Source organism: Nelumbo lutea, chromosome 5 (assembly GCF_056320005.1).
Source record: "Nelumbo lutea isolate HS-2025 chromosome 5, American lotus-T2T, whole genome shotgun sequence".
Classification (NCBI taxonomy): Eukaryota; Viridiplantae; Streptophyta; class Magnoliopsida; order Proteales; family Nelumbonaceae; genus Nelumbo; species Nelumbo lutea.
In genome coordinates, this window is record NC_142688.1 from 83,372,138 (window position 1) to 83,397,939 (window position 25,802).

Consider the following 25,802-nt stretch of genomic DNA (forward strand, 5'->3'; position numbering starts at 1 on the left):
AGGGGGAAGACTAAGAGCAAAACAAAAACTTAAATTCAAGAAGAGTGGCGAAGGAAGACAATTCCAGATCTTTCTTATCCAATTCATGGGAAAGACTTAGCATCTGTTTGGTAAGTCTTTTTCTAATGTGGGCCCTATATATCATTGGTGGACATATATGTAGGGTCCACATATATTTTATAAGGTGGGTCCAACATATCATCAGTGGACATGCATCTAAAATCCATGCGTGGAGATGTATGTGGGGTTTACATACATTTTACAAGGTGGGTTCGACATACTATTGGTGAACATGCATGTGGAGTCCATGTATAGACATGTATATAGGGCTTAGATATATTTTTCAAGGTGAATCCGACATACCATTGGTGGATATGCATATGAGTCGATCCCACATATTTTTGGGACGCTAAAAGATTGTAAAAACTTTATTTAAAATTTTTTAAAAAAACCCAAATTTAACTGTTGCGTCTTTTATGGACTGAAGCTTTTTCCCAAATAAATCTTTCCATTGAGAAGCTTGTGGGTTCGAACCCATGGCCATCGCAATTTATTTTGGAATTTTGACCAAAAAATGTTTAAAGAATATATTTTTGCTTTTTTTTTGGCTGATGTGACAATGATTCAATGGGGACACGCTGCACGTCCCTGCTCATTACATTTGTTAAATGACAAAAATATCCCATTATTTTGACTCCTAATCTATTGTAAGCAACGAACTATGATTTATTTGTCTTTTCACTAGTATGTGCTCAGTTTATCAAAAACGGGATGTGCCCTAATCACTCCCCTTGATTACGCTCCTGATCATTCCCCTGGTTCTTTCCTTTCGTAACTGGCAAGGGTTTGGCCGTTTGGGGTTGTTTGTTACAGGCTAGATTCTTACGTGTATTGAATTGTCTGGTGTTATCTGCGGCTCTTGGCTTTGGCTGATCTCCCAAATCCCCGCTCCTACTTTTTTTTTTTTGTTCAGTTCAGATTCTTTTTGGGAGAAGAATCTTAACATTCACAACTCATTCTCCCTCTCTTGTCGCTCGCCTGCCTTCGCATTCGAAGAGAGAAAGTGAAGCAGAACAATAGTTTATTAGAAGCTTCAACCTAAGTACCTAATCAGGTCAGTTTCGACTGTAATTCGGTTCAACTATCAAAAGCGGTGCTCAATGCTTCTAAAGTCGCTCATTATGGACTAGAAATCGGTTTTGATCCGAGATTTATATTTTGTCGTGGTTGTTTTATTATACCTAACATGTCATCATGGAATATTCCTTGGAGAATTAAAGATTTCTTTTTCTTTGGTGATTAAACATTTTTTCTTTGGGGTTTGGTGATGACTGATGATTCTGTTTTAGATGATAATCTTATAGTTTGAAATGCTAATTAATATCAGAGCAGAATGTTTTATTCCACGTGGCTGTCAAACATGCCCCATGTTCATTTTTCCCCGTGTATATTGTATCAACTAGAACTATTTGACCAATTCAGTTGTTCCGGAAATTGACCTGGAAGGATTTATTTCGAGATCTTCGGGATTTTGCTCTTCAAATTGAATCCCAATAATTATTGGTTCATATTTATCTGGCAGTGAATTGATGGATAGTTCACAAGATTTGTGTAGCCTTGAAGCTAATGGAGATGGGAGGAAGGAGAACTTATCTAATCATTGCTGTTCTTTCTCAACCAACTCAGGATATCGATTATTTGATCGCCAAAGGACAATTCACCAGATAATTGGAGGAGGTAAAGGTATGGTCTAGCTTTTTGGTTAAATTCCAATACTTTTACCTGCTTAACTGCTTATTTGTTTATGAAGTGGCATTTTAATCTTGTTTTCCCCTGGTATGTGGATACATGCTATTACAAACTAAAATGAAGCACATGGTGATAAAAAAAGTTAATGACCTGGTTGTGACTTTCATTTCTGATTTTCACCGGGTGAAGTAAACATTCTGCCCTGTTTTTGTGCTTTTAACTTTTGGGCAATGTTGCATTGTTATCTTATAGCTGCATTCCACAGGCATTTTCTGAGATCCAAAATTAACAGAAAAAGCCAAGTAATAGAACAAAGAGTTTCAAAGGGGATAAAAGGACATAAATTCAATCTTTAAAGGGGCGTCTAAGTGTGGGTTGGCAGTGCTTTTCAAGAAGTCTTCTTTTTAACTCTGTAGTTGGTGCCCCTCTGTCACTCCCCCAATCTTGCTATGATTTTATTTAAGTTTAATTAATAGGAAGAAATAAGTTATGGTGGCCAATATGCATTATTGTCAGAATGGTTATTATCTTATGTCTTGAAAGCATTTTCGTAGCCCTGTAAATGTTTGTTGAAAAGATAAAAGAAGAGCATGCCAATGGAAAACAAACCCAACTTGATGTCCATTTTTCATTCTACTAGGACAGGTGCACGATTTTCTATTTTCTGTCTGAAGCAAAAATATTTGAAACCAAAGTACATATGGGAATCTGTATGGTCTTATAATGAGAACCAAACTAGCATGCCCAAAGTAGGACTGGAGATTTACCAAGCTAGTCTGTGCAGAACACAGGATATAAGTGGTATCTGGCACAGTTTTGGTGGCTACTGGCCCTAAGGCAGATCTGGGCCTCGACAGCAGGCTTACAAGCCTTCTGGGCTAGGACACAATAAGGATCTACTTTATAATCAATAATGTCATAACTTATAATTATATAGGGTTATACATAAATATTTATGTAATTTATAAATTTTTACAATGGAAAGTGTTGTATTCCGACATGTAGTATTAATTGATGAAACTAGAGAGCGATTAAATCTAAAATTAGATTGATGGACAAAATGATAAATGGCTTAGAAACAAGATGTTTTAAAATATAGAGCTAAAATTGAATATGTGCAATGTAAAATTGATAATAATAGGAAACAAATCAGGATACACTTAGGATTGGTGACCAAGATATCTCAATGTAATCTCTTTTGTTACTTTGGTTTGATATTCCATGACAGGGAGTAGATTGTTGTGCAGCCAAGAAACGTGTTCAAAAAATGAGTGGGGCAAAAATGTGAAAGTCAAGACGTAGAGCAGGGAAACTAGAAATGATAGGATTAGAACTGAACTTATTTAGAGAAACTTAGATTTTGGGGTTTTCCCTTCCCTCTTTTCTCTTTCTAGTCTCAAGGGAAAACCTATTAGTGATTTTATCAGTTCACCCTCTTCCCTTTCAAACCTGAGTTGGAATCTGGGTCTTACTAGAAATCTGAGAGAATCTGAATTTTCCAGTGTCTCTGTTTTGGTTAACTTGTTGAATTCAGTGTTCTTGGGGGATGGTGGTTTAGATTCTAGAGTGTGGGTACTTAATCAGTCAAGGTCCTTCTCTTGCAAATCCTTTTTGAATTCTCTTGTTGCTACCTCCTCTCTTTCTTTCCCTATCAAGGAGATTTGGTTTCAGCCCATCCCTCTCATAGTTATCAAGGTGACACCTGGGTGACAAGGCACCCTTGGAGGCTCAAATCACTCAATCTTTAAGCAGTTTGTGTACTGTGTTATAAAATACTTTTATATTTTTAATTTTTTGACATTATAATTATGAAATAGACATTATTAAACTAGAATATTCATTTTATGTGTTTATATATCAAATTTTTTTATTATTTTCTTATTTGCTAGGGTTTAATCAACACAAGCATTGCTGTTGTATTGAACCCATGGTTCAAGGTATCGATACACCTCTGTGCATCAGCGGAGGTGTATTGGTACTTATAATGATACTCCCCCTATTCTTTTATTATTTTATTGGTTTTCAATTTCATTTTTAAATATAATGGGTTCCCAAAAACACCTATAAACAGGTATATTGAGACCCCAAAGATACAGTACAATATGCTTGATACGGGGCGTACCATATCGAAATTTTGATCCTTGATTGAACCCTCAAAGATTTCAAAACCTGAACCAATAAGCAAGGGAAGAACTTAAAATTTTGTCTAATTAACACATTCTCTTCTTCCACATCTTCTTCTTCTTCCACCTTTTCTTTTCTTGTTTTCCTATAACAAAAGTAGGGGTTCAACCCCTATATTTTTTGAAATTTCTTTCCTTCTTTTTCTTCACATAAAATGTTGATTTTTCTAGACTTAAACATGAAATTTATACTTCTCTTATGAAAATTATGAATAATTATTAAGGAAAGATGGTTATGGATCCTAGGGAACTACTCTAGGATATATGGTTTTGCTTAAAAAAAATCCATTGCCTAGGCGTTGCCTAGGTGTTTGACTAGGTGACAAGGCGCCCCCCTGTCGCCTAGCCTTGCCTTGGTGCCTTGAAAACTATGATTCCTCCTAAAGTTGGTGCTTTTCTGTTGGGAAATGTTCCATGGCTCCATTAATACCTGTAATCTGCTTCAAAGGAAAGGACCAAATTGGTGCTCCTTATGTAAGCTGCATGGTGAGACTGCCTTTCATCTTTTAATCTCCTATCCTTTTGCTAACTATATTTGGGAGTGGTTTTCCTCTCTGTTTGGCTGTAGTTAGATTCCCCTTGACAATTTGGAAGGTTTCTTTAGTTCTCACATTTTCAGGCGTTTTAAAAGAAGAGGCAGGATTATGGGAAGATGGACTAGAGCAGCAGTGGCTTGGACAATTTGGGAAGAAAGAAATCTAATAATTTTTTATGAGAAGGAAAGAAGCAAAGAAACTGTGACCGAAGTGATAACTTTAAGGGTGGCACATTGGTTTAAAACCTTAAAAGCTGCTTGCTGACTTTAAGGTTGAAGATTTCTCCAGATCATGGGGAACAATTGCTAACATTGCATTTAGAAGACCTCTAGTACATGAGGTTTGGTCTCCTCCAGCTCACCTGTTGGGTGGATGGAAATTAAATTTTGATGGCAGATGTTTGGGAAATCCTGGCCCATCCGGTATTGGTGGGGTAATAGGGGAAGCAAACGGAAATATTTTAGCCATGTACTCAGGTCTTGTTCAACATGGTGATGTGGTGAGATCAGAACTGATGGCAGCAGTATATGGAGTAGAAAAAACTAAAGAAATGGGGATTCCCAGGCTGATTATTGAAGGGAATTCAAAAAATGTTGTGAGTTGGCTGAAGAAGGGGGAAGGAGTAATGTGGAAGCTAAGGAATGGGCTCAGGTGCTTCAAGCAGATATCTAAAGACATGTTGATTCAAATAAGGGGGAGTAGGAGATCAGCTAATAGCATAGCTGATGGTCTAGCTAAACAAGGAATTCAAAAACAATCTATGCTCTGGTCTGTTTGTAATTAGTGGGATAATTTATTTTGGGATTCTTGTTTTCTGCCCACAACTTCTTGTTCTATATGCTTTTTTAATCTAATGAATCAATTTTGAGTTGCTGATAAAAAAGAAGGTTGCAAGGCCAACAATGCTGTATGGAGTAGACTGTTGGGCAGTCAAGAAACATATCCAAAAAATGAGTGGCAGAAATGCATATATTGTGATGGATGAGAGGAAACTTTAGAAAGGATAGGGTCAGAAATGAAGTCATTCAAATGAAACTAGGTGTAGCTCCATAAAGAAACATGCCCAAAAACATGAGTGGCAGAAGTGCATATATTGTGATGGACAAGTGGAAACACTAGAAAGGATAGGGTCAGAAATGAAGTCATTCAAAGGAAGCTAGGTGTAGCTCCAATAGGTGATACAATAAGGGAAAGTAGACCTAGACAGTTCAATCATGTGCATAGAAGATCACCTACAACACCCGTAAGAAAAAGTGATTAGTTACAAGTTGAAGGGGCTAGAAGGGCTAGTGGCAGACCAAAAAGGACATGGATCAAAATAGCAAGAAATGACTTAAGCGCTCATAATTTAACAATGTATATTGGCATTAAACAGAATGGAATGGTGAAACAGGATTCATGTAGTTTTTCTGAGAAAAGGGTAACTTTCATAAACAAAATAGGGGAAGGATATACAGGATGTAAAAGAGATATATCTTTTCAGTAACACTCAAAATAAACAAAAACCAAATACCTTCCCTACCCATTAAAGTGGAAGCTCTATATTTCTGTACAAAAGTCCCTTCCCACCCCGGATTTAGCAAGAGCATCTGCTACTGAGTTCAAATTTCTTGGAATCCACCTGAATACACAGTGTAGCTGTGATTGGATAACCCTGGTTTCATTGAGCTGATGAGAGAATCTCCAAGGCCCCTCCTGGTGGTTTAGCATCCAACTAATTACCACCTTTGAATCTCATTCCATCACCACTGAAGAAATATTGAGGGATTTTTCGCACCTCAACCCCACCAGAAAGGCCTGCACCTTGGCTTCAACAGCTTCAGCCTCCTCTATTGGGTCCACTATATGCCCAGACTTGAGTGCCTAAGGAGGTGAGAATTCTGCCACCTATCCCTGCCTGACCTTTGTGGTTAAGTCTGCTTAGACAACTGTCATCAAACTGGAGAATGAAGTCAGTAGGGGGTCTGTGGTCCACAGGAGCTGGGTGAATTCTTTCAAAACTTGAAGAACTCAGAACCAGCCCCAAGTTTCTTTCTAAGTCTCCCATTGAAATGTCTCTGAACATACTAGAAACCTTCACCCAGGAATCAATTTGAAAGAGCCCTTCCTTTTAATTCATTCAAGGAAGAATACTTATCTTCAAAGATTCTTTTGTTGTGCTCCTCCCAAATGCACCAGCGGACTGCATGGTGATAGCCTTCCCATAAAGAACACCTCTTTTACTCAAGGTACACCAAGGCCAACAGGATTCATGTAGATGACCCCATATAGTTGGGACAGGCTTGGATGATTTTGATGATGATGTTACCTGGACAGGCTGTTTGTTGTCACCTTTTTATTTCTTTGATCACCTGTTTGTTGCACATTTAGGGCCTTTGAAAACACAAATATGTTGTGTAAGCCTCAATTTCTTGTTTTCTAAGTATATATTACATTATTACATAAAACCAAGAAAATTATAAAAAAGTGCATTTTATATGATGTATAAGAAGCTTTATAATGATTGAACCATCTTGCTGTGTCACACTGTTCACTTATCATTCATTTACAGATTAAAATTAGAACTTTGTTTTTTGAAATAGAACAAAATATGTTTGATCATTCAAATAGAAGCAAAAAACTATGGAATTTATGGATTTCATCAGGGTTGTATAGACTCAATATTACCTTGTATTGGGTGTATTTTATCAGTATTCAGTAGGGTGCCAAAATGCTTTTTTTTTTTTTTTTTTTTTTTTTTAAGGCTAATACCATAACTCCTTTTTTTATACATTAAACCATGTTTAACCTTCCCTCTGCCATATTTTTTAAAAGAAAACTAAAGAAAAAATGTAATGCATTTAGTGATGTCAAGAAAAAGGGCCAATACTAGTTTTGCATGGACTCTCCTAAATGGGTGAAGTGCCAGTGTTGGATAATGTGTTGGAACACTTCTATGTGACATTTTTCTTTTCCCCTGCTTATTCAACATAAATGAACAGCTAATGTTCACTATGAATGCCACTTTTTTTTTTATATATTTTTTCCTATAAAATGATATTAAATAATAAAGGTAATCTTTTAAACCTTTTTTTGTATAAATTCATGATGTTAAAGGGCGGAGAGGAAGAAGGGGGACTGCTGCTGGTAGGGAGGAGAAGGGTGGAGAGGGAGTTTCAGATCCCGGCGTTGGGGTTGTGAAATCTTGGCCTTCCCAAGTGTCTGCTCTGGCAGGCGAGACTTAGCTAAAGTCCAACCAACTAGCGGTGCAAAGAGAGGAAGAGGAGTTGATGGAGGTGGATCCGATAATGATGGTGGATGTAGATTCTCAAATTGCAGGTGGTGAAGGTATTCTTGAGGGTGCTGGGCCACAGGTGGGAGGTAGCAAACTCTGTGTTATGGATAGGTTTGCTGTCACAGTTGGGCAGTCTCAGAAGAATAACAATCTGTTAGTGGATCAGTCGAACCAAGTAGGGGAGCAGTTTGAAAGTGTTTCTGATTCGTCATGGGTTTCTTCTAAGTTGATGGGATTGGGAAAGTTTCTGGGGATCTCGCTAGAAGGCTTGGAAGAGGAAACAATTAAGTACTTGGATGGGGTAGAGAAAAGAAAGAGTATGGCTAGGGGGAAGCTGTAGTAAAGAAGGGGGGCAATAAATCTAAAAAAAGTAGGGAATTCTACGCTTGACTTAGAACCTTAATGATAAAGTTGGTAGGAGTGAGGGGAGGGGGGGGGGGGAGAAAGGCTTAAGTGCGAAGTTTTCTGTTGTTCCTAGTTTGTTATGGAGCTTAAGATATTATCTTGGAATGTTAGGGGGCTGGGGTCGGGGAGAAGGAGGCTGGTAGTTTATGACTCTCTGAAAAGTTCAGGTTCAAAAGTGGTATTGATTCAAGAAACTAAATTGGAATCTGTGGAGGTCGCAGTGGTTAGGAGTATCTGGGGGGAGGGGGAGGTTAGGTGGAGGTCGAAGTCGGCATAGTGTAGGGGGGTTGCTGAGTATGTGGGACCCGACTGTTTGCAACTTGATCTCTCATTAGATTGGACTTTTTTCAATTTCTCTTGTCTTGAAACTTGTAGATGGCAATGTGTGTCAGATTACTAATGTGTATGGTCCTAATGACCGAAGTCGGAGGGAGGAGTTTTGGGAGGAGCTGGCAGTGGCTAGGGGAAGTCTGGATTGCCCGTGGGTTATTGGTGGGGACTTTAATGTCACTCTTTCTGGGGAGGAGAGAACCTTGGGGGGAAGAAGATCAAGGGAAGTGGTGCAATTTGCTGATTTTATTAATAGATTTGAGCTTCAATATTTACCCCTTCATGGCAATAGGTATACTTGGACCAACAATCAAGACCTTCCTACCCTAGTGAGGCTGGGTAGGTTTCTGGTTACTTCTAACTAGGAGGATATTTTTTCGGAGTTTAAGCAGATTGCCCTTCCAAAGCCAGTGTCAGACCATATTCCCATTCAACTGGTTTGTGGTGTTAGAGAGAGAACAAAAGTTCCATTCAAATTAGAGAATGCTTGGTTTGAGGATGACTCTCTAGTTCCATTGTTGAAGTCTATTTGGGAGGATATGCAGGTGAGAGGTACCCGTTCATTCATTTTAGCAAAGAAATTGGGAGCCATTAAAGCAATGCTAAATATTTGGAAAGTGGATATAAGTTTGAATCTAGATATTGAGAAGAAGGCTCTACCGAGTACCATAAAGGAGATTGACACAACTGAAGAATTAGGTCCTATTACTGAGGAGCTCAGATTAAAAAGATTTCAGGCTAAGTTGAAGTTTGACAAATTGGCAGTGGCAAAAGAAATTAAATGGAGACAAAGAGCCAAAGTTGCGTGGCTGAAAGAGGGGGATAGGAATACTCATTATTTTCACAAAATGGCAAATGCCAAAGCTAGAGCTTCTGTAATTACCAGGCTGGAGGGAGAGGGCAGGGTAGGTATCACCGAGTCTGATATGAAGCTAGTGGCAACTAGCTTTTACAAGAAGTTGTATAAGGAATCTTGGGCATTCAGACCTTTTCCAAGATCTTTTTCTTTTAACCAGTTGAGTGATGAGCAGTCTTCTTTCATTGAGAGATCTTTTTTTGAGGAGGAAATTAAAGAAGCTATCAAGTTGTTGGCTGATGAAAAGTCTCCAGGGCCCGATGGTCTTACAAATCTCTTTTACATTAAATGCTGGGACGTGGTGAGACAGGATATATTGAATGTTTTCCAGGACTTTTTTGAGAGGGGTTCATTGCAGAGAAGTCTGAACACTACCTTTGTAACCCTCATTCCAAAGATTGAAGGCGCTGTGGATATTAAGGATTTTAGGCCAATTAGTTTGTTGCATAGCTTCTACAAAATCTTATCTAAAGTCCTTGCAGAAAGATTGAAATCAATTCTTGTTTGGGTTATCTCAAATAACCAAAGTGCTTTTATTCCGGGTAGACAAATGCTAGATTCTGTTCTTATTGCCAATGAGCTCGTTCATTCCAGGAAAAAAGAAGACTCTCCGGATTTGATTTGTAAACTTGATATTGAGAAGGCCTACGATCATGTTAACTGGAGACGTGTAGACCTTGTGCTTCTTCAGATGAATTTTGGGCAGAAATGGAGGATTGGATGAAAGTATGTATTACTTCCCCAAAGTTCTCAGTCTTGGTAAACGGACAGTCTGCAGGTTCTTTTGATAGTTCCAGGGGTCTTAGTCTTTCTGCAAGAAGGCTGCTGAGTCAGGGGATTGGGAAGCTTTTTCAATGGTGCGGGGGGGGGGGGGGGGAGAGAAGGTGAACATTCTTCAATTTGTAGATGATATAGTATGTTTTGTGGATGCTTCCCCCTCTCAGGTGGAGCTAATTCTTGGGATTCTCTCTCGGTTTGAAATGATTACAGGCTTGAAAGTTAAATTGGAATAAGAGCCAAATTATCCCAGTTGGACTTGTTTCCAAATTAGCTGAGTGTGCTGGTATTCTGGCTTGCCAGATTGAATCTCTCCCGGTCAAATATTTGGGACTCCTGCTTGGGGTGAGTGGTGGTTCCTTTGCTATTTGGGACCCAGTTATTGAGAGATTGGAAAGGAAGCTGGCTTCTTGGAAGGCCAAATACCTTTCTTTTCGGGGGAGGGTGACTCTAATTAAGAGTACTCTCTCCAATTTGCCTACCTACTTCCTATCTCTTTTCTCTATTCCTAAGAAGGTGGCAAATCAGATTGAAAAGCTTCAACGGAATTTCCTTTGGAGAGGCTGGGAGGAGGAGAAAAAGGTGCACTTGGTGAGTTGGGAACAAGTCTGTCTTCCCAAATCTGAAGGGGGGTGTGAGCTTGGTGGAGATCAAAGAAATGGATTTGGAGATTTTCTGAGTTGGGAACAAGTCTGTCTCCTATGTAAATGGATTTGGAGATTTTCTGTAGAATCTGATGCTTTGTGGAGATCTCTCATAGCTAGAAAATATGGTGTGAGCTGGGGAAATTGGAGATCTAGGGACCCCCCTCCTAACTGGGGTAACTCTCTGCGGAAGGGGATAATGAAGCATTTTCCAGAGTTGGCCAGGGGGATCTCAGTCAGGGCTGGTAATGGTAATAGGATCAAATTCTGGAAGGACCCTTGGTGCTCAGATGTTCCTCTTGCTGAATCTTTCCCTCTCGTCTTCCACTGTGCTTCAGACCAAGAGACCTCAGTTGCTGATGCTATAGTATATCTGGTGATTCTGTTCTTTGGACTCCTGCTTTCCGTAGAAATCTCTTTGATTGGGAGGTGGATGAGGCAGTGAATATTTTGACCTGTCTACAGCATCAAGAGATGGACTTTAGTACAGAGGATAAATGGCATTGGAAGTGGAATCCTGACGGGATATTCTCTGTTAAATCTTTGGCGACTAGGATTGGTAGGAGGGGTGTTCCTGATATCCCAGTTCAGCAAGTGTGGAATCCTAGCAGTCCGACTAAAGCCAGTTTCCTCGTTTGGACTATGGCTCTTAACAAATGCCTTTCCAAGGAGAACCTTGTAAGCAGGGGAATTCAGATTTTGGACCAGTCTTGCAGCTTATGTGGGTGCAGTGCTGAATCAAATGATCATCTGTGTTTACACTGCCCGTTCTCGGCTCAGTTGTGGAACCACCTCCTCAAGTCCTTGAAGGTTTGTTGGGTGATGCTGAGGTCTGTAAAAGAGCTGTTATGCTGCTGGCATATTGTGGGCTGGAGCAAGAAAAAGAAGACTTTATGGAAAATGATTCCTAGTGCTGTAATGTGGTGTATCTGGACCAAGAGGAATAGAAGGGTGTTCAGCAACAAGTTTCTAAGTCTGGAGGACCTAACCCAGAAGTTAGTGGGCAAATTGATTTCTTGGTTGTCTGTGACGGCAGATTTTAGAAACTGTAGTGTATCAGATGTATTTTTTTCCTTGTCTTGATGGCTTGTGTAATCGATGTTTAGATCAGTCAGCCTGTTTTGGGATTGATCTCAGCCTCCAGTGTGTATTTCATTCTCAATAAATATTACTTGACCTTTTTCCAAAAAAAAAAAAAAATTCATGATGTTAAAATTTAACGAAATATGCACTAGAAAGAATAAACCCAATTTCTTTTGCACCTCAATCTCTTTTTTCAGCTACCTTGCCAATATTGACATCCTTATCTATCTCTACACCGTATATGGATCCCTCATCTTTACCAGGTTCTTCCTTCAAATCTCTGTTGCCTAACTTTCTGAATTCTCATCACTATCTATATTCAGTTCAATCAAGTTCTCTACAACAGGTTTTGTTCCACATTTCAACTTAGCAGAAATTTCTTCCTCAATCTATTCTTGTGAGATAATCTCAGACTATATAACATGGCTGGTGTTGCTAATGTCACCATTCACTTGAGCATTCTTTAAATTGTTATTTATAACCAAACACCCTTCACTACCACTGCCAGTTGCAGTTTCTGAAGATTCAGAAAGACATTTTGTGTTATCTTTATCCAACCACACTTGATTACTTTAACAGATTGGAGATTACCTTTTATTACCTTGCTCTTATAAACCCTTTAAATTTCTTTCATGGACCATCCCCCTAAGGCCACCTTTTAGATGAGAAATTTTTTTTGTAATATCTACCAAACTCTGATTCTTCAAACTCTTTTCTCATCTCCAGGTTCTATTGTTCTTCACTTTCTCAAGTAGATGCACATGGAAAAAAATCCAGTATTCTAGAAGTACCACGTTCTGAAACCTCTTGAATGACATTTCTCCCTTGACTTAAGTTCTGCATGGAAACAATTTCTTTTTTCTACTTCTTATTGCTTTCATGCTATAGTTTACACTGAGCAAACAAAGGTGTCAGTGTGGTTAGCCATTGGTTGACAAGTGATAGCATGGTGGGCCTTCTTGTTGCGTTTATCAGTGTGCATGAATTTAATTTTGATTTTAAAAGAAGGTTTGGGATAATGTGGTCCTTTTTTCATTGGCCAAGGATGTGAAAATGTTGCTTCACTTTTCTGCTTACCGTTTCATTTGGAATCTATCTATCATGTGTCTTTGGTTAGGTTGCTCCCTTTTCTCTATTCAATTATGTCTATATCATTTTTTTTCTTCTGGTTCTTTGTAGATTGTTTTTACTTTTCATATATTCAAATATGAACAACTTCCACACACACCTACTGCTCAATAAAATCACATCAATAGCCTTGGATGTCACATGCTAATGGAGAAAGCACACAAAGAAAATAGAAATTTTAATCTGTGCTTTTTTTTGCTTTTTATCTTTTAATTTGGTTTTGTTTTGCATAACCGTATTTTTTCTCTTTTAGCTGCTGATGTCATCTTATGGAAACGACGGCATGTTTCATTTGGTGTCATCATTGTTTCTACGGTTGCATGGCTCCTATTTGAGCAATCAGGATTGTCATTTTTGTCAATTTGTTCAGACATCTTCCTGATCTTAATTGTAATCCAGTTTCTTCGTGCAAACTTTGCTGTTCTAAGAAACAAGTAAGGCAGTTTTACTCCACATCCTGGTTTTTTCTTATTGTTTCACCCCAAAGAATATATTCCTTTCTCTCTTTTCTTTTGGACTTAGAATTCTCTCTCTCTCTTTCTCTGTCTCTGTCTCTCTTGAGAAGACAACTTCAACCATTACCAGAGCTGGTCTTGTCAGAGGAAATGGTCAACAATGCTGCTGCTTCATTCCGTGTTAAAATTAATAATGTGTTGCTCATGGCACATGATATCACTCTCGGGAAAGACTTCAGACTTTTTTTTAAGGTAATGATGATCAACCATTTAGAGTGGAGGACTATCGATGTATTGTTAGACATAAGAATTCTCTACTGACAGAAGATGAGCATACATAGTGTTTTTTTTAGGGAAATGAGATTACTATTCTAGGCTTCCCATCTAATAGATGCCAAAAGATGGCCCAATGAAGAGGTGATGATTCATTTAACCTGAAAGCTGTCAGGTATAGGGAGTTCTAGGAAGATTCTGACTATACTTCTTTTCTAGAAAAATAAATGAACCAGTTTGCTATTGGTTTACCCTTATCCTTGGCACCCTATGCTGCAGAATCCTCAACATATCTTTTAAAAGGATTTGCCATTGCATTAGGAAAAATACTAAGAAATACCCTTTTATATCTGACAGGTGGTGGTTTGTTTGTGGCTCTTGTCTGTGATCGGTGGCTTCTTCTCATTCTTCACTCTAGTGTATATTGGTAAGCCCATCCATTCTTTGTTGCATCAAAAAAAATTTTAGTAAATAATGTATCTTTAACCTTGATAGATTGGTTATTTTCTTGACATATTAGGAGGTGCTTAGGAACTGTAATAGGTCAGTTTTCTTTACTTTTGTGGAAAAGCAACGTCAGAAAAAAATGAGAGACCTGTCCACTAATGCCTTCCCTTTCTTCTTCTGAATGGTTTTGGTATCATTGTGAAAAAGATCCCCTTTTTTTTTGCCTTTTTTGAAGCTGAGAAATATATAGCTTCCAAAAAACAAAAGCAATATTTTTTTTTCTCACAGGATGCTAATGTGGCTTTGAAATTTGTGTAAAACAATCAAGTCACTCAATGCTAACATTTTTATGCAACAAGTGTTCTTTCAGAAAAAAAATTGGTTATTGAAAACAATAGGACCCATTTTATGAAAAACACAATGCTAAAAACTGACCAAGTATCCATGCAACTTCTTAGTTGCTAATGCTGTCATAAACGTTGTTCACTGTAGTAGGACTGATAATGGACCAGGACTAGGCTTTGATAGGGATACAAAGGGCCAGATGGTCACCTGGGCTCTGCTCCATCCTGGGTGTAGACATCTGGTAAAGCCCGTTCTGCCCCAGGCCCAGGCCAGATTGTGTGTGGCTGTTGAGTTCACCTTCTTTACTTTGTTTCTTCTTTGTAGGCTCAGTTTGTTTGCAGTGAAATTTGCACTAATATAAATGGAAGGAAATGCAAATGGACTTGGTGCAAATTCTGGTTTACTTTTGCTTCAGACTTGATTTTGTCTTCGTGTTGCTTGTTTGTGAGAAGTAAAATGATGTGGTCCACTGGTCCCCGCTTTATGTGAAAGATAATGTGAGATGAAGGTTATTTATTTAGAGGAGTAAGGTGGGAAGCAAGATGATGTGGTCCATGCTATATGAGAAATCAAAGTAGGTGGAGGTGGTGCAAAATTCACATCAATTTTTTAGATGCAAAATTTGCACTGCCAAATAGTGCAAATGAAACAAAAAGTGCAAATTTTGCAATGGGTAGAAGTACAAATCATAGTCACGAGCAAATGGATGCAAAGCTGAACTGGGAGCAAAATTTGTATCTGGTTCAGATTCGCACTGCAAGCAGACTTAGGCTCAGTTTGGAAAGAGTACAAATACAAATATGTAGAATACAAATACATAACAAAGTAATACAAAATACAAGGTTTTGCACTCTACATATTTGTATTTGTAGATATTGTTTTTTACTGAGCCTAAGGCTCAGTTTGGAAAGAGTGCAAATACAAGGTTTAGAAATACTCTATACAGGGTTTTGCGCTGAACATATTTGTATTTGCACTCTTCCCAAACTGAGCCTTATGTTCAAAGTTTGTCAGTAATAATGCCCACAACTTGGTGATAGTGCATTTGACTATAAATGGAAGGTCACCAACTGCTAGTTCAAACCATGCTAAGCATTTAAATTTGATTATAAAAATGAAAATATGCTATTTAGTTATGTATAATGTATATGTAAAATATACAACTTACATGATATATGTAACCTATTGAAAAAAAATGTGATGTATGTATAATAAGGGAAACAAGTGAGGGAAAAGTTAAATAAAAGACACATAATACTAGAATTCCTTCACGTATATAATAGCTGAAATATATGATATATGTATAGCATATGGGGCATTTGAGGATGGATTGGGCCTATTGGGTCTTGAGGTTTAATGTCCAGGCCCAGTCTGTACTATGTCTGGGCCTAGTGCAAGCTTAGGTTAGAGTGAAAATTCACAGCCATATGGGCAGGGCCTTCTGGGTCAGATTGGTTTTGACTTTGATCATTCCTAGAAATGAGGCAAGGGGTTGGGATTGGAGTCCATGGTCTAGTTAGCTTGGGTGGATGGAAGAAAGGGAAAGAAACTGAACTAGCAGAAATTTTCTGAAATACTAAATATTTCCTAGATGAGATAGTTTGCAATGACTGGTTTTGAAAAAACAAACTGCATTCTGAAGAAATTGTTTGCATGCATGTGCCTCTGCACTTCCTCATGATGTAGATGTGACTTTCATTTGAGGAGATTTCACGCAATTGTAATTTGTGAGATGCCGGCATGCAGATGCACCACTAATGTGCATTAATGTTGCATGAGGCAGCATTTGGTTTGCAATGCCTTGATCACTTTGCAGTTGCTAAAATCCACAGCTTGAACAGTGAAAAATTATCCACATCAATCGTGGATGAAACACTTTACATCCACAGAAACACACTTCATGTTCTACTAAGAATTTTGAGCTTATGTACAATTGTGCTATTTTTGAATGACAGGAACTATCATTTCAATCACTGTGCCTGTCTTATACAACAGATATGAAGATCATGTAGATAAATATGCTGGAGTGGTCCACCAAAAGTTTTCAAAGCAGTATAGAGTAGTGGATGAAAATATTGTTAGCAGATTCCCACGGAATTTAATGAAGGAGAAAGATACGTAAATCCCCACATAAGGCATGGGTAAGTTCTTTGGTTATAGTAAATCCTCCAAGATTTACCGTCTGTATTAAAAAAAAAATCTTATGCATGAAAATTTCTATAAACAATCCATTACATGACATAATCAAGATTTGTCACTTTAAGGTAAAATCACATGTTCTGTTGTAGTATGTTAAAACATCTTGTACAGATCACTAGATTGTCATGACACCTTGCGCTTCACCATATAATAATCATTATCTGCTGCTAGTACTAGGGATACGAGGATGACAATAGTATCACTAGGTTGTCTATTGTCATTAGAGGTGCTTCTTTACGTGATGGTTCTTCAATTCTAGTAATATGTATACCATTTTGAAAAGGAAATAATTCATCCCTCGTTTTATAACTCGTTAGTTCAGGAAGTACATATTATTTGGAGTACCCTTAGGCTGGCAAAGAGGAAGAGCTAAGAGTTCAACTTCCACGAGTTCACATGGTTATAGATAACTATATTTTCTTTTTTAAAAGACCACAATTCTCATGATCTGAAATTGTTTAGGCCACAATTCCTATCACAATGGCGAACAGCTCCTTTACTTCTATTAAATTCTCTTCCTCATCAGGATGTTTCTGCTGCTGCATTTCATGGCAAGAGGTCTTTAGGAATGTTGCATTCTAACTAAAATTCCAAGCTTTGGTTGTTTTCGGTCGTTTTAGTTTTATTGAAGATTCTTTTTGTTCACTTGGTTTCTACAGCTGATGCAGAGTTGTTTTGGTGCGAGAATGGAGATTGTATGAGCCATTGAGCCTATTAGGCTTGCCTGAAGTTTCGTTTTTTTCTTAGCCCACCTGTGGGGTTATGAACTTTCCTGCTACTTGCCCGAGGTTTGAAATATCAAATATGATACATTCGATGCGCGGTGTGACTTGTCGGCTTCCAATGTGATTGCCATGTGGCATAGGTGGAATGGTCAAAATATAGTGCCACTTGCCACTCCACCTGAATCCAATGTATCGGTCAAATATGTATTACGAAATATGTTAAAATTATCAAATATGTATTGTGATAGATTGGGTAAATGAGGATTTAACAAATCCTATTATATAGATGGATACAATGTATGTATTGATCCATATTGTATTGATCTTACACCTGTGAATTCCTCATGAACTGTTTCTCATTTTAGTGGAAGACCAACATTTCCAATGTTACCCAAAATTAATTAGCCATAAAACACGTTTGTCGGCAGGAGATCCGGACTCCCCAAATATGTGTGGTTTTTATTTTGCTAGATCCAAATATATGGGGTTGGCTGAATAAATTATATTCCACCGTTCTGTTTCATTGAGGCCCTGCTAAGTTATTTATTTGGGTAAATGTATTTATCTGGGTAGGTGTTTCCCATGAAGAAACTTATCTGGTGCATTTATTCATGTTCTTTTATTTATCATGTGAATAAGACAATGACTATTTTAGCAATTTTCCTCCAGGTAAGTGGCATTAAAAGGGGCGTTTTTTGTCACATTCTAGTGTTGGTAGTTTTCCCCAAGGTAGGAAAGTTGTTTATCCACCTAGGAGATACTTATTGGGTAAGTGATACTTTAATTTTTCTCTGAAAAATTAATATGGATTTCTTGATCAATGGAAATCAAATTCCCATAACCAATTTTCCTCTCTCAAAATCCGAAAAAAGAAACGCCCCTTCAGTGCTAAATACATTTGTTCCTGAAGTGGGTAAAGCTCGATACATTTGATATGCATCTAATAAGAGGAATTAAGGAAATGTCCATATGTTAAAGTTTAGAGCCCGCGTCTCTGCCCCTCAAAAAATGGAAAAAAGAGCCCATGCAACCATGACTACTAGCTGCAGTATGTTGTACTAGTGAGGCTTAACACTTTTGAAGTTTTGAGCCCGGTTGGGAGGGCTTTTGTGTATGGAGTGTGTTGTGTTTGGTGGTTGAGCATTGGTGTACCTGGATAAATTATTCAGAAAAGCTTTACATTTGAGGAGTGATTGGGAGGGCTTAACACTTCACGGGCAGAATGCGGTTTATAGGGGGCTGTTGAGAGAATTTTTGGAAATGCCACGTTATTCTAAGAATGGGTATATTAATAATTACATGTTAATTTATTTTTACTAAATACTAAAGCATGGGCGTGAATAAGTGAACTGCCCAGAAGGTGCCCAGCCCAAAAACTGTATCAAGAGCCTATGCTGTTGGGTCCAAACAGCCGAAGTTAACCCGGGGGCTGCAATTTAGATTTCTTAGATGGATTGCAATTCAAGGATGCGATTTACCGAATACAGCTGACGTTTCCGTATGAGGGGCCCAGCTCAGAATGCCAGATGTCACTTTTCAAAAGTCCTCAATTGGCTGTTTGTAAGGAGCGGCTTTCACTCTCCAACGCTCTTGTCCCACTGTTCCAACGGGATTGGAAGAAAAAAAAAAAGGAAGGCAGAGGCTTTTTCGAGGAGGATGATCACGCCCTCTGTTCTTATACATACTCTCAGATGTTAGATTGATTGCTTGAATTTCACATCCGGTTTTTTCTCATATAGCTTTTGTTTGCTCTGGATCTTCGCCCAACGACGCTGGAGGCAACCGTAGTGGATCTCAGAAAACTCTTCATAGGTGTGGAATCTCCTGGGACGCAAATGAAGATCGTCTCAAGGAATAGCTGTCTTGGGGTTGGAGAAGTTTGCAGTAAGGACTCTCTCTCTCTCTCTCTCTCTCTCTCTCTCTCTCTCTTTCTTAAGAAGGGGTTTTGTTTGGACTTTGGAGAGTAGCAAAACCAATCTAGGCCAAGGCGATTGAATTGTAGACTGTTTCGCCAGCTTTTCTATGCTGATGTCGATGCAATTTTGAGGATTCCCCTCAATATCCATGAACAAGATAAGATTATGGGAAATTGTCTAAAATTCACAACTTGTTTTCAACATTTCTCTTAAACTCACCACAACTTTTCAAAATGTTTAAAACTCACCATGTCAATAAGTTTTCATTTTTAGTGTTTTGTTATATCTTCCAATGTTTTTATAATTTCTATTTTTTTTCTATTTTCTATTTTCTACAATCTATAAATTTTCCTGTATTTTTGTTATTTATTTACAATTTTGTGTTTTTTCTATAATTTTTGGTGTTTTTTACAATTTTTATTTTCTAATTTTGTTTTTCAATTTCTATAGTTTCTATAATTTGAAAACAAATTTTTATTTTGTTTTCAATTTCTATAAAATTTTATATATATTTTTTTGTAATTTCTATGTTTTTATGCATTTTATATTTGAAAATAATTTTTTTTGAAAATTTTCCTTTTTTCATGTCCAAATATTAAAATGATAATATATTAACACCTGTTAATTTATTTTGTATATATTTTATATTTTTTTATAAAGATTAAAATATTAATATATTAACACCCATTAGTCTATTTAACATCAAGTTAGTGACATTGTGAGCTTTAGACATTTTGAGAAGTTGTGAGTTTAAGAAAAATGCTAAAAGCTCATGATGAGTTTTAGATAATTTCCCTAAGATTATTTGAGCCCATCATTAATCTTGCAAATACTCCATGAAATCTGGTTATTATCTCGTCTGTTGTTTTGAGGTGAAGAAAGGAGCTAGGGCAATCTCCTCCACCTTAGCAAGTTGTGTTTAACCCTCCGGCTCCAACAATTTGGACCAGCACATGGAAGATAAAGGGGGTCTTCTACTCATGTGGCAATTGTATTTGATTTTTAGAAACAAAACCATGTTGTCAAACACCTCCTTGAATACAATAATTCTTTTTGAATCAAGAAACAGTAACAGAGCATCTTTATCATTTAACGTCGATGCTTGAATTGAATTGTATAACTATGCCAAAATTTTAGCCCATTTATTTTTCTCTCTCTCCACTTCATTTATGACTTATCTCTCCTCCTCTTCTACTTGCAAACATCCTGTTATGTGTGAAGGAGATAGAAAAATAAATAATAAATTTCTAGGATTGTCCTCTTGACGTGAGGCCAAGTCAAGATTGACCTTATATAGTCCTTGCTCCAATAAAATTGTATGAGACAGAAGGGAGGTCGGACTAGTTTAATAACTTGAATTTAATAGCTTTTCTACCGTCTCCGAGACCAATCGTTTTGATCCACGTCATTCATAAGGCTCAGTTTGGAAGCATGACCTTATTTACATTTGTACTCCTTCCAAATGATTGGTTCCATAACCAGTAATTAAACAGTGCACTGTTGTCCCATCTTGGATAAAAATAGGAAAAGCAAGACGGTATTTGCATTGTATTTGTACCGGGTCTCGACTCATCTGCTTTTAGCTTCGCGGCCAAACCACTATTAATGAGTTCTATTTGTTTTCCTCTTTATTATATGTATATACCACATAATTAGTTGGGATTATATTTGTTCATGGGCCGGGCTGGGCCGGTCTTGGACTGGACTTTGCATCTTTATCAATACAGAATGTATAGGCCCAAGCCCAATCCAACCATTGGGCCTAAACCTTGTGTTTGAGCCCGGTCCTTATATAAAGTTTGAAGCCCAATTTGTACACAAAATATCTTATTTTTAGTATACTTTTATAAACTAATATTATATTAATTTAGTAATAATTTAATAAACTAATTTGTACTTTCTAATAGTAACTTAATATTTATTAATAATTTAAGAAACAAATATATATTATATATAACATAAATGCATTTTTATTATATGTAATAATATTGGACCGAGCTCGGGCCCGAATTAGGCTTATTTGAAAAAACTCGAGCCTGACCCGAAAAATGACTAGGCCTGGTATTTGTCACAACAAAAACAAAGTCTGCTTTTTTAGCAATGTTGGTAAGAGCATTTGTCACAACAAAAACAAAGTCTGTCGTGCAAGACCTCTCAACCTTCTCATCTACTTGAAATTGGGACTTGTGTATTAAATAATGGATTGTTCGACCATTAATCATAAGCTTTTCATGAGTTTCTATGCTGATGCATTTAACCTTAGCTGAATGGTTTTTGTCACATGGCAAGAGGATGCATCTTTACTTCCAAAGAGATCAAGCATTGAAACAAATACAACCGTCAAGTTTGCAAAATCAATATGAATTTTCTCATGTGCTATTTAACTATTTATTTTTATTTTAGAAAAACAAATCCATACGTCGTCTCATCAGATAGAGATAGGTACCACATAATAGCCAGTGTATACTTGTACGTTAACTTGAAATCCGGCCGATTGACCCGATTTGATTTTGGGCCGGCGGGTTGAGTGCCGGATTGGGCTAGATCAGGGTTAAAGCCTAGGCAAGCATTGACCCAAACCCAACCCAAGTTCATAAGGTCCTATATTGTTACATAACTCTCAGCTCAGCAGTCCGATTATAACCCTAAAACGGTAAAATGATGTTGGTTCAATTGGTACATTAACTGGTTTGTTTTAGTGGAGATAAAAAAATTGTATAATACATGATTGATGTCCTGTTCCTTTCTTGTTGGAACTCCACACGTTTTTACACCATGAACACGATGACTTGATTACAGAAGTAAGTAAATATAAGTTACACCGAGACCGGATCTGCTCTTCACTCAAGGGGCCTCACACCGATTTCACACGCACATCCTATTATGCATTGAAGATATCTCTCCTACTTATAAATAATTTCATAGGAATCCCATTCTAATTGCATCATCAGTTGTTGATTTGGTGGCACCGGACAAACCGAAACGGGAGCCAGTGCAAGATCTGTTTGAACAACCTCTTGCAATTTTGCATTGTTTATATGGGAGAATGACTGTTCAACCCACCTCAGAATTCTTAATCTCACGGCACAAGTGAGATGACTTATGACCGTGGATTGATGCCAAATCCCCGAACAGGATGTGGCTTATAGGGGGAGCTGTAATTTCAGAATTCTACATAGGCTGCAGTGTAATGTACTTCTCCGTAATTATATGAGTATTGTACTGACTGAAGCCGCTCTTGAACAAACTAGCTGGAATCTCACTTACTTAATCAAGAATTAATATATATATATATATATATATTTAATATTTCTTTTCTTTATATATTTATGTAATTAATTTGAAAGGAAAGAGAGCATGGTAACATGCCCCAACATACAGTACAAGACAAGAAATTAAAATGGAAAAGTACATTATTTTCACACCCTCCCACATGATTTTCAATCAACTGGGAACTATAATTTAATTCCTATATATACTTCTTTTTTCGCGCTTTTTCTATTTTGCTGGTACTCATCGCTCAGACTCAGACTCTCAGACTCTCTCTACCATTTTTCTATATATGAATGATAAAATAAATAAAAAAGGCTTGGCCATTGCGGGTGGCTAATTAGCAACCTCAGCATTGAAAGGCCACGTCTTCCCAGAGAGCTTCTTCCCTTCCCCTACAACTACACTGATGTATGCCAACTAATCGAAGAAATTGAAGAAAGAGAAAGAAATGTAGATATACAGAGTGATAATTAAGCAGATTAGATTGGAGGTGGTAATGGTAGAGGAGGCATAGAGGTGTAGACTGAGGCCAGGGAGCTAGAATTGGGCGCCCTCGAAGGTTTGGCCGAATTGCCAGCCAGCGGGGGCAACATTGTAGCTAGTGATGGTCCTTCCATCGCTGGTGGTGACTTGGAAGGATAGGGTCTGGCCATTGAGGTAAGAGTTACTCTGCCAATTTTGGCCCCAGTTCCTTGACATTGCCTGCCATCCTGTTCTTGATCCCTTGATCGACACTGCGTGAACATCCCCTGCACCTGCCACGTTGGTGATCAACACCAAGTTGAAATAAGAGTGACCATTGATGGTGAATCTTATTCCTCCTTTCTTCACACAAGGAACCCTGCCAAGCCCAACATTCACCATTAATATGGGTGTAGCTAGAGGATAGAAACAGGGGACGTGGTAATTTCAATCATTCATTCTAAATTGTAAATTCTAACCTTCTGAAGGCCACAGGGACGATACCAGCTCTGTACTGCGCAATTTGCAAGAAAGCAGGCTCGGCCATGTCGAAGTGCTGGAGAGGAGGGTTGCACCATCCCCCGTTGTCATTAGCCAATGCAAAGTTGGGTGGGCAAAAGTTGGTCGCCGTGACGGTGATTGTTCCAGGGAGGCACCATTTGGGGTCGTCGTTGCATTTCATCTCGTAACACGCCCCACAACTCAACCCATTGTTGAACAGCGCTGTGCTCAGAGCTGCAGTGTTTGTTCCATATCCCTGGCTGTACAAGTTACCATACCCGCATGCTCCCCCTGCAAACTCAGAACATCTCTTCCCATCAGAAACCCAATAAACACCAGAAACAGAGACAGAGACAGAAATTACGAAAGCTTTAACTTACCCATTGTGCCAGATGCATCACCACCGCCGTAGAAGGTGGCGTGACCGCCCTCCCAGCCACCGTAGTCCCCGAAGGTGCCACGCAAGCATAAGCTAAGGAGAGAGAAGAGGAAAAGAGGAAGGGCAGGAAACAAATGAGTGGCCATTTGCAAGGAGGTCCTAACTATAGACTATAAGGATTCCCTGAGAGAAAAGCAGAGAGGATCTCAACAGGGGAAGAGAGGGGAGGATTGGATTTGGAATTGGATTTGGAGGAGGTTGTTTTTTCTTTTGATCTTGTTTGGTGGTTTGGGACTTTGGGTGGGTAGTAATACAAGAAGGCACCCGGGGGTGTCTGTATTTATATAAGAAGCCTACGCATTGGAGTGCAGACTAAGATGGTGAGACATGGATGTGGGCCGTGTGGAGTTCATGGAAGTTTGTTTGGAAGAAACTAAGAGACAAAGCTAGCGGTTCTCAGGTTTGGACCATCCAAATTTCAAATCCAAAGCCACGACGAAATGGATTTGAATTTGAAGTAAATGCATAAATCAAGCGCACATGCAAATGCTCCAGTTGGGTTACCATTTATCAACCGCTAAGCCGCCTGGGCCCGACATGCACATGGCTTCCCTCAACGGTTTCGTTTCGTTTCCATCTCATTTTTGTCTTTCCCTTCTCTTTTTTTTTTTTTTTTTTTTGCATCTACCAAAATAAATTTTAAAATAAAAAAATGAGACTGGTTTTTTTGGTTTTTGTTGAACACCGTAATTCAGATTATTATGACGTGACAAATTTATTTATCCTTGAACATCTTATATCTTAAATTTTAAAAGAGAGCTTTTTAGCCTTAGGCGTTCAGATTATGACGTGACAAATTCAAATGAAAACCCATGATGTTTTGATTTAGTTATTTTCATATAAAACAAATATTTTTGGGTTTTAAATTGGAAAATGTGAATTTGAAGAAATATATACTAAATTAAAACAAACATTAATAAAAATAGATTTTGTTTCTTCATATATAAATATTAACAGTCAGTACTCTATAATTAAAACAGACGAGAATAAAAAATAGGAAACATGGCGAATAGATGCAAAAGCCCTTGTTCTAGACATAGTGATGTAATATTTTAATTTCTATTGAAACCAGAAACCAGAAACCTCTTTTCAATTTCCATGAAATTAACCCAAAATCCTGCTGATTATTGGGGGCCGGGTATTAATGTGAATGTGATACGACGCAATTGCGCAGGCGAAGCTGTATTGGGTTTGGATGGGATGAGTGAGTGCATGGATCGACGGAGCATTTAAGAGGTGTGTTCCAAGGGCATGTGATTGGTATCCTACGGAGCTGACAGTGATGATAACGTGTCAATGTTTAGTTGGATCATGTTATGCAGTGGTTTAATTTTAGTTTGCTGGTGAGTGGTGACGTAGGTTGTTGAGTACTTGGTTTGACCAAATAGCTCGCATTAATTGCGACCTTACCCAATAAAATGCCGACACTTGTACAACCTAAAAACATGCAGTTCACATGGTGCGTGCTTTGTATCTGAAAGTTGAAACTAACGGCTGACGTGTCCATATTCTATTGATAATTGCAGCTGATGTGCACTCTCTACTCTCTAACTACCGTGTCTGTTAGATGAGGGTGGTTATGTGGCGAACTAGGCTGGGTTGAGTCACTGGTTTTGAGATTTTGACTCAGGAGAGAGCTTCTCTTTGTTTTGTCAGATTTACAGAGAAAAAGAATTGGTTAACAACATTTCCATACTTGATACACGTGTAATAGATGCCTAATCCTCGATCCTCACTCACTACTGAGTACTGACCCCCGTACTCACAATTCAATGATAAGTAGTATTGAAGCATTTAATTTA

General features: G+C 38.1%; 2 protein-coding genes and 1 long non-coding RNA gene across 9 annotated transcripts; 2 read left to right on the forward strand and 1 right to left on the reverse strand.

The window, feature by feature from the left end:
• Window positions 1-699: 699 nt before the first annotated feature.
• Window positions 700-17,806, forward strand: LOC148853158 (Reticulon family protein). Of its 7 annotated transcripts, none has more exons than XM_088943218.1 (7): window positions 700-1,114; window positions 1,583-1,743; window positions 13,219-13,399; window positions 13,531-13,672; window positions 14,051-14,120; window positions 16,441-16,626; window positions 17,344-17,806. In XM_088943218.1, the coding sequence occupies exons 2-6, from the start codon at window positions 1,590-1,592 to the stop codon at window positions 16,605-16,607; spliced, it is 714 nt and encodes a 237-aa protein (XP_088799344.1). In that variant the 5' UTR covers window positions 700-1,114; window positions 1,583-1,589; the 3' UTR covers window positions 16,608-16,626; window positions 17,344-17,806. The 7 variants fall into 7 exon arrangements, with proteins under 7 accessions (XP_088799344.1, XP_088799346.1, XP_088799342.1 ...); XM_088943220.1 differs by having other exon boundaries at window positions 730-1,114; window positions 1,583-1,737; window positions 13,528-13,672; XM_088943216.1 differs by having other exon boundaries at window positions 749-1,114; window positions 13,528-13,672.
• A 1,311-nt stretch (window positions 17,807-19,117) lies between these two features.
• Window positions 19,118-20,489, forward strand: LOC148853159 (uncharacterized). Its single transcript, XR_016098878.1, has 2 exons — window positions 19,118-19,293; window positions 20,204-20,489. It is a non-coding gene; the product is annotated as an uncharacterized LOC148853159 (long non-coding RNA).
• Window positions 20,490-22,634: 2,145 nt separating this feature from the next.
• On the reverse strand, window positions 22,635-24,254 carry LOC148853160 (expansin-A8-like). The gene is made up of 3 exons (XM_088943215.1): window positions 23,942-24,254; window positions 23,540-23,852; window positions 22,635-23,439 (listed from the first exon to the last, which is right to left on the reverse strand). The coding sequence occupies exons 1-3, from the start codon at window positions 24,084-24,086 to the stop codon at window positions 23,136-23,138; spliced, it is 762 nt and encodes a 253-aa protein (XP_088799341.1). The 5' UTR covers window positions 24,087-24,254; the 3' UTR covers window positions 22,635-23,135.
• Window positions 24,255-25,802: the final 1,548 nt, after the last annotated feature.

What these genes read in the sequence shown, in the direction of transcription:
- LOC148853158 (XM_088943216.1), top strand. Translation starts at nt 1,590, where the DNA reads ATGGATAGTTCACAAGATTTGTGTAGCCTTGAAGCTAATGGAGATGGG. An exon ending in TTTGCTGTTCTAAGAAACAA is followed by an intron (nt 13,400 to 13,527) that starts GTAAGGCAGTTT and finishes GTCTCTCTTGAG; the next exon opens with AAGACAACTTCAACCATTAC. An exon ending in ACTTCAGACTTTTTTTTAAG is followed by an intron (nt 13,673 to 14,050) that starts GTAATGATGATC and finishes TATATCTGACAG; the next exon opens with GTGGTGGTTTGTTTGTGGCT.
- LOC148853160 (XM_088943215.1), bottom strand. Translation starts at nt 24,086, where the DNA reads ATGGCCACTCATTTGTTTCCTGCCCTTCCTCTTTTCCTCTTCTCTCTC. An exon ending in TGATGCATCTGGCACAATGG is followed by an intron (nt 23,853 to 23,941) that starts GTAAGTTAAAGC and finishes CTGAGTTTGCAG; the next exon opens with GGGGAGCATGCGGGTATGGT. An exon ending in GTCCCTGTGGCCTTCAGAAG is followed by an intron (nt 23,440 to 23,539) that starts GTTAGAATTTAC and finishes TGGGCTTGGCAG; the next exon opens with GGTTCCTTGTGTGAAGAAAG.